General features: G+C 38.5%; 1 protein-coding gene across 1 annotated transcript; it reads left to right on the forward strand.

The window, feature by feature from the left end:
• Window positions 1-1,299: 1,299 nt before the first annotated feature.
• vbp1 (von Hippel-Lindau binding protein 1) lies at window positions 1,300-5,715 on the forward strand. Its single transcript, XM_035675467.1, has 5 exons — window positions 1,300-1,456; window positions 1,849-1,915; window positions 3,064-3,162; window positions 3,368-3,506; window positions 4,826-5,715. The coding sequence occupies exons 1-5, from the start codon at window positions 1,350-1,352 to the stop codon at window positions 4,900-4,902; spliced, it is 489 nt and encodes a 162-aa protein (XP_035531360.1). The 5' UTR covers window positions 1,300-1,349; the 3' UTR covers window positions 4,903-5,715.
• Window positions 5,716-8,215: the final 2,500 nt, after the last annotated feature.

The following is an 8,215-nucleotide window of genomic DNA, read 5'->3' on the forward strand; positions in this document are numbered from 1 at the left end:
CTTTAAGTTATTATTAACTATTATGATCGTAGAAGTACATGGTGGAGGTTCAGCTTTTTTAATGAATCAATCAGTAAATCAAACTTTATTTATATAGTTTGATTTAATTTCATACAGTTCAGTGCAGTTTAAAGTGCTTCACAGACGATAATTGTAATAAGGTAGATTTAAAAATTGAAATGCATTGATGAAATGACAATGAAGTACAGGTATAAGGTAGTATTTAATTAAAGTTATACTAAAAACCAATAAATTAAGAAAGCAGGCAGAAATAACAAACAAGAAAAAGTATATTTAAAATAAATGCACATTTAGAAAGAAAATTCAATAAAATAACTAAGTAAAAAATGGTAAATATTGTCTAAATATTGTCTGCAGTGTAAAGAAGTACCTCAACATTGTACTTAAGTACAGTACTTGAGTAAATCTAGCTTCTTTCCATAACTGCAAAGCATCCAAGAGTAAAAAAAGAAAATTCTAATAATCAAAAAAAGAAACATTTAGAAAGAAAATTCAATAAAATAACTAAGTAAAAAATGGTAAATATTGTCTAAAAACTGTTCCATTAGTTTAAAGCCAGGCTGCTTTTGAGTTTACGTTTAAAATAAATCTCAACACATCCAGCGGCTGAATATGCCTATTTATTTATTCACACACAGAGTTAAGCAAAACTAGTCATTTTGTGCATGGTCGAGCACATAAAGCGTAACATTATTTACCTAAAAAGTCCACCTTTGTGTCCCACCCAGGAAATTAAACAAGCAGAAGTTGTTTCTTAGACGTTCAAGAGTTACTGTGGTAAGAAACGGGCTTCAGAGAAAAGAATTGTTACGTTTATGCTTAAAGATAAAAGCATATTGGTGACGATTCAGGAGGGTTGACGTGTGAGTTATAGCCCAGATCTGTAATAACTAGCTATTTCCATTCATTATTTGTAAGTTTAGAGCGGCGTCTATCTTCTTATCTTGTCAACTGTGACTTTGAACCATGATTTGGAGATTTGTTTCCCTTCTAAACAGCTCAGTGGCCCGTCGATTGGCTCTGACTGATCATTTGGATTTATCTCTTAATTCGAGTGTTTTTTTTTACGTGTGTAATTAGTGAATAATTTTCTCTCGAGGCTTCTGAAAAACATCTGGATGAAAAAATATATGATTAGTCATTCACAAAGTTGTTTTGCCAACAGATCTGGTAATGGATTATTAACCATTTAAATATTGTTTTCTGTGGTTGTCGTCATATTTGCACGTTTCTTTAGTTGTCTTTGGTTGCGGGGCTGGTGGCTGGCTTTAAAGTCTGACTCTCACTCTCTCCTCTGCTGGATTTTACAGGAGGATGTCGACTCTTTTATGAAGCAGCCAGGCAACGAGACGGCAGATTCGGCACTGAGGAAGCTGGACGAACAGTACCAGAAATATAAATACATGGAGCTCAACCTGTCTCAAAAGAAACTCAGGTAGCAGCGACAGAATGAGACAAACTCACCCTGGAGTGTGTCTGCGTGGTACTGCGCTGTTCGGCTGTGCTGCTTAATAATAACTGCCGTAGAAGAGCAGCTAGTTTTCACATAATATTCTTGACTTATCGACTTTGTTCTGTGGAAAATAGGGTGAGATATTAGAGAGAAGTTTGTCATTTGTACAAGAAAAGAGTATTTCAAGAAAAGGGATAGATAAGGTTTTGTCTAAATACGTTGTTTTTACAATGAAATGTGCCAACGCAGCGTGCTTGCTGTATAAAACTATGGTTAAATATTTAAGATCACAGAATGTATTGCGCCTGAATCAAATCACCACGTCACCAGTTACATAATGAATGCCTTCCTTACTTGACTCTCTCGATATTTAGGTTGAAAAGCCAGATCCCACAAATCACACAGACGCTAGAAATCCTACGACACATGCAGAAGAAAAAGGTGTGTATCTTCCTTGTAAACGTTGAACTGTCTGTTTTCCCCCAGACGTTTCATGATTCACCCGTAGATCTCGCCCACTTTGTTATTATTTGTTGTCGATGAATGTGTGCGAACAGTCCAATGAGAGATGCGTCAGCCGAACCAAGTCAAGCCTCTTTGCTCTCTCCATCACCTTTCTGTACCCACACCCATCCTTACGAAGCTCCTGTCGCAGTATTTTGTTCATATAACTCTGTCTTTATACACCACAGTATAGATTAGGTCAGTGTTTCTAATGAGCCCCTTAAATGCATAGTTTGAGTGTTTTTGAAGTGGGGTAACTTATCCGTAGTCGTTACTTGTGTATTACCTGTAGTAGGCAGAGGTCAGCGCGCCCCCAGTTTGGAGAAGCAGAGCAATGCAGAACAGAAAAAAACCATAAAAATCAATCAATATCAGTGTATAGTGTGTGGTATATTAAGAATATTTTCACCGCTTTACCCTGCCGTCAGACAGCCCTTTCCTTGGGCACTATGTTGTCTCAACCCATAACCCAACTGTGCCGTGCACGGCTTATGACGCTGCGGATCAGCTGTTTGGATCGGAGTCACAGTGGTTTAGGGAAGAGAAAATGAAAAATTGGGGATTATGACAGCAACAGCAAAGGGGATACCTTTATGAACCAGAATATAGAGAGAAGGAACTTTTCCAGATGGATACTGAACGGCCTGAGGACATAAAGTCCCAAAGGAAAGGGCGGTCTGACAGGAAGGTGAAGCGGAGACAATGTTCTTAAAGGACCAGTGTGTAATAATCTTCATAGGTATGTTTTCATTAGTGTATAATCACCTTAAAAAGAGATGCCACTAAATCTCACACACCGATTCCACATATATTTTTAAGGTGTGAGTTTAGTTATGTGGCTAAAATACGTTTTTCTGTTGACCCTGTTTTCAATACCTCATAAAATCGACTTGAATAAATATATATTAAGAATGTATTTTCAAGGTTGTTGTGGCTGTTGAGATGTTTCTTTACGATACTCTGAAGGAGCACTCGTCTCCTCTGTCTCGAAAAAATACAAAGAGAACTGTGTTAGTGGGATATAAAAATGAATAATGGCCAGAATAACTTCTGACCCGTTTGCTGTAATGTTTTTGTTTTCCCAGGAGACCACAGAGCCAATGGAGACACACTACCTGTTGGCTGACAATGTTTACTGCAAGGCCTTAGTGCCGCCCACCGACAAAGTGTGCCTGTGGTTAGGGGTAAGTAGAGCTCAGCTGAAGGTCGGTTTTATTTCTTGAGAGCATTTTTACAGACAGGCAAAAGAAATGAAATAGTAACGAGACAAGTGTGGGCAGAAGTCCTAAAGTTATTTCACATTAAAAAGTGTTATTGTCGGGGTGAAGGCCATAACTTGAGTCCTTTCTTACATCTTTTTTCCCCCGCCCCAACATTTCCCCCTCAAAGGCTAACGTCATGTTAGAGTACGACATTGATGAAGCCCAGGCTCTCCTAGAGAAGAACCTGTCCACAGCATCTCGTAATCTAGAGACACTCGAAGACGATCTGGACTTCCTGCGAGACCAGTTCACCACCACCGAAGTCAGTATCCTTCCACAATAATGTAGTCCACCCAGGTTGGTCTCCCTGCTGATTCACATTAATAAGAAAGAAGAAAGAAAGTTCTGTGGAGCTGTTGTCACATGTCATACAAACTCATGTTTTATTTATTGTTTTAGTCTTTAGAATGAAAGCTGCTTTTATTATCATTATGTTCACTAAACTTTTAAACAGTCTACAGCTCGGTTTTTAAATATTCAATCAGATCAACAAGAACATAACATGTTCAGAACTGGTGCAGCAGCTTTCTGATTCAAGTGGGACGTAATAAGGCCTCGATTGGGTTGGTGATTTTGACATCCTGCCACAATGCTTCTCGTTTGAAAGGGTCTGTGTCGGGTGTTGAATTGTCTGCTTCGAGCGTAACTTGACTATTTTCCCAAATTTGTTCTCTCGTCATGAATTTCCCCCCATTTGAACAGTTTCTGTCCACATACAGTAGGTAAAAAGGTAGCACAACAAATGGTGAAAACAAAACGAAAAGAAGAAAAATGTTAATGCTCTGTTCTTCTGTCAGTTTGTCGACTCGTAGCTTAATGCTATATTACATTGAGAGCATTAGGTGATCATTATCGACTATATCAATCAGTCATTTGCCAGGAGTCCTTATCTCCATGAAGGTCTTTTTAAAAACATTTTTATAGAAGAAAGTTAATAAGATGATATTTAACACCATTAATTGCTAGTTAAACTGTTTAAAATGTTAAGCTGAAAAGGTGTGTCTTTAAATTTCCAGACTACATTCATAGAAACTTGAGGTAAGCAAGAATATAAGTATTTTGTCATTTGAGTGAACCGACCCTTCTTAAAAGCAGTTTAAATGTATCATTACTGATAAATCTGCTGGTTATTTTTCCGATTAATCGATTTTAAAGGGGCGATCAGGCGTTCTGGAGGAAGATTGTTGCTTCTCATTCGCGTAAATACCAACGACCCGTGAGCACGAACGCCACTTGTTGTGATATATCATAACCCGAAGCATCAGTATTTGACAACATTCAACTATCTTTTTCAACGATGACTGACCCCACCTTTAAATTAATGGCAGAAAATATAAAAATGCCCATCACGATTTTTCTCAGAATCCAATGTGATGCCTTCAACTTCACTGTTGATCAAATAATCTAATGTTTCAGCACTTCAGTATTAATTCTAGCCTCTTAAATAAACGAGTTTAGTTTTGATAGGTATAGTTCTACAGTTTTAAATATCGGCATCACTCACAAGTGAGCGCCTCGAGCTCCAACACGTGAAGTAAAAATGTCGCTGCGCTGCTTTTGTTCCTTAACCCATTGCTCCCCACAGACATGGCACGAGTCTACAACTGGGACGTGAAGAGAAGGAGCAGAGAAAACCTCCTCAAATCAGCAGACAAGTCTTAATATCGACAGCACAGCGTCCACATCCCCTTCTGCTAACTATGTTCTCCTTAGTCAATAAAAAAACAAACCCCCTCACCCCCCAGGTCATGTGTATGTTCACCCCAGAGCTCGACAGATGAGAGGGCGCGTTTAAAATATCTCTAGAAGTTGTAGTGTGCTGCTCGAATGAAAGCGCGCGCACTAATTCTGTTTTATTTTGAATATGTTCTCTGTCAAGTCGAGCTCAATCTTCCACCACTACTGTTTTCTGTTGATTTGTTACTTTTTAAAGTATTTTTTCAAGTAAAAACTAACAAAAAAACCAAAGGCAACGAGGCAATTTTTGTATTCTTTTTAATGATTTAAGTATGTTCCTGTTATCTTTGCAGATTGTGAGTGAGGGTTCTCTCGCATCGTCTTTTCTCCCCTGCGTTTTCCCTCCTTACTAACCTGCACTTCTAGGGTTTTTTTGTTTTTTTCTCAACTTGCAACAACGTTCACATATGGGACTGTTTTACTTGAGTTGTTAATTCTTTAAAACGCACCCAGTTGCCATTATATTCAGTAGAATCAGGCCCGTGGGATGATCACAACAGAAGACGAATACAGAATAAAACATTTAGGGCTTAGAGGGATCAACTGTAGTCCTGCTCATAACCTGCTCCTCCTCCATCCCCTTCGACTTTTCCACACTCCACTTCCGCATCTTCCACTTCTTCTCCAGTTTCCCCTTTTAGCCGCTGTTCTGTCTGTATTTATTTGTCTCTCACTGTATTCATTAAACAATGAATGAAGTTAAAGAAGAACAATTTGGGCAAAGAGATGAGACCTTGACCTGCTGCTCTGTGTGTTTTATTCTTCTTTTTCTTCTGAGGATGAGAGCTCGTAACAGAGAGGTTAGAAAAGGAGTCAAGTACCTGCAGGTATCAGTGCGGGACTGAAGAAAAGTAGTGCCAAATTCTTAGTAAAGTAGATGTATGTGCTTCCACCCAGTGGTAATATGTGGAGCTACAGCACAGCAGAGACCACACTGATATTGTAAAATATCAAAATAATAAAACAATTAGAGTGAACGTGGGAATTTTGGGAAGTGGTGTAATGAAACCAACTACAATTACTCTACTGTACTTGAGTAACTTTACACTTACACATCTTGGAGGCAAATACTACATTACAATAGATTAAAAATTATTATAACTATTTACTAATATATTTAATAACTGGCATTTAATAACTAATTACTAATACCTTTCAGTAATAATAATACTCCCCCAAAAAAAACCAGTTGTTTGTTCAGTAGAACCCATGTATCTCCAAAATTGGTGATTTTGAATGTGAATTTTATCTGATAAAGTTTTCCTCAGTGGGTTGAGAAAATCCTCCTACTTCTTAAGCTAAATAAACTCTTTTAAAACCCTGGTTAGTAATTGTAAAATGCTTTGTCACAAAGCAGAAAACAGGCTGTTTTTCTTGAGTTCTTTTAGAGATTTGTTGTTTGTCCCAGGACAGTGGCTCTACAAACACATGACCATTATATTGAAATGATTCATTTCTGTAGATTTAACTACCCAACAGTATATTATATAGTTACCCTACATTTAAACAACTACATCAGTAAAATGCAACATAAACAGTAATACAGCAGTAATATTCATCCAGAAACGGGGCCATTTTACTGCAGGATGAGTACTTTTTCACATTTGAATATATATTTTGCTAAAATAAGTAACACTAGCTATGCTTTCCTATCTTCGCTAGAGCTATTGTTGCACTTACGAGTGCTATTTGATGCTTTTTTCTTTTGGAAATATTAAATGTCTTATGGATATTACTTAAAATCAGGTTAGTTACGTTATTAACAGGTTTGTGTTTCTTTTAGTTATTTTTTACCCATTGCTGTTTTTATACAAAAGATAATATTTCACTATTATTACTATCGATTGTATGTTAACGACTGTGAAAACTAACTTGTATTCCATCTAAAAAAACAAACATTACTAAAAGAAAACAGCCCTCGAAACTTAAAATATTATGAAACTGACATAACATTTATCTGGATTGGTGCACAATAATATCTATTAAATAATAATGTAATATTTTATATTATTTGAAGAGTGTAAATGATTTTTTTGGACCCTGGACTGAATGTTATGGCTCAATACTCAGTCCTATTAAAGGTTTAGTATTTTTGTGTGATTGTTTATACACGTTCACACTATACACTTTGTGTTTATTAAGTCATCTATTTCTACCACATTAGGATCTAATCCACATTATCTGTCTTATAACTAATTTAATAAATTCCTCAGACTTCATAAATGCAATTCAGTACTTTTATTGGTCAAAATTAAAGTGTTTGGGAAACCGGAGCATCCCGGAGAAAAAACCCGTGGTGTTTGGGAAACCGGAGCATCCCGGAGAAAAACCCGTGCGTGTTGGCGAAACCGGAGCATCCCGGAGAAAAACCCATTCTTAAGTCAGGCAGGTGTATTTCTTGATTTCTGTGAGGCCGCAGTTCAATCTTCCGCAGCCTCCTCCACCTGCAGCTGCTGGTGTGCCGCTTTATGGGATGAGTATCAGTAAAAAGACGGCGGCCAGAAAGCCTGCAATGCAAGCAGTGACCTGGAGCGTAGTCTTCCACCAGCTGCCGGGGGCGCCTTTCTTTGCAGACCGAGCAGAGAAGTCTTTGATGTGATCCTGCAAAGACTGGACGATGGTTGCGTCCACAGCTGGATCCTCAGAGGTTATCACGGACTCCAGCAGCTTCCTACTGAAGAACTTCTTCTCCAGATCCTTCAGCACGGCCTTGCAGACTTTCTTGATGCTTTTGACGTCCGGGCAGCAGCCTTCAGGGACGGCGAGTCCCACCATTGTCTGGTTTACCAGATTCTTCATGTGAGCGATCCACTTCTCCTGTTTGTGGTTCTGGAGAACGTGACACTTCATCAACAATCTCGCTGTCAGCAGGGTAACGAACAACCGGAGCTGGTTCTCACTTTCTGCCTTGGTTGTGGACTCACCAGAGGCAGATGGGTCAGCAGACGGGTCAGCAGACTCCGTAGACGTTTGAGGTCGGTTCATGGTGACCTCGGAGTTGTTTTCCTTCACTAGGATGAGGATCGTCTCTTGTGTGTTTTCTTGAGATACGGAACTTGTTTGTGGTTCTGTCATTTTCTATAGGATACGTACTGGTCTTCGGTATTTCAATAGTCTTTGGTCTCTTTTGGTGTGAGATCTTATGTGAGTTTTGTAAACTGTGTGCCCTGATGAGTTCCAAATTCTAGAATTCCTTTGTGATGTCAAGATTGTGATAGTCTAGAATCGGAACACATTC

The sequence above is a fragment of the Morone saxatilis genome, unplaced genomic scaffold (assembly GCF_004916995.1).
Source record: "Morone saxatilis isolate NCDOM2014 unplaced genomic scaffold, NCSU_SB_2.0 Contig4, whole genome shotgun sequence".
Taxonomy (NCBI): Eukaryota; Metazoa; Chordata; class Actinopteri; family Moronidae; genus Morone; species Morone saxatilis.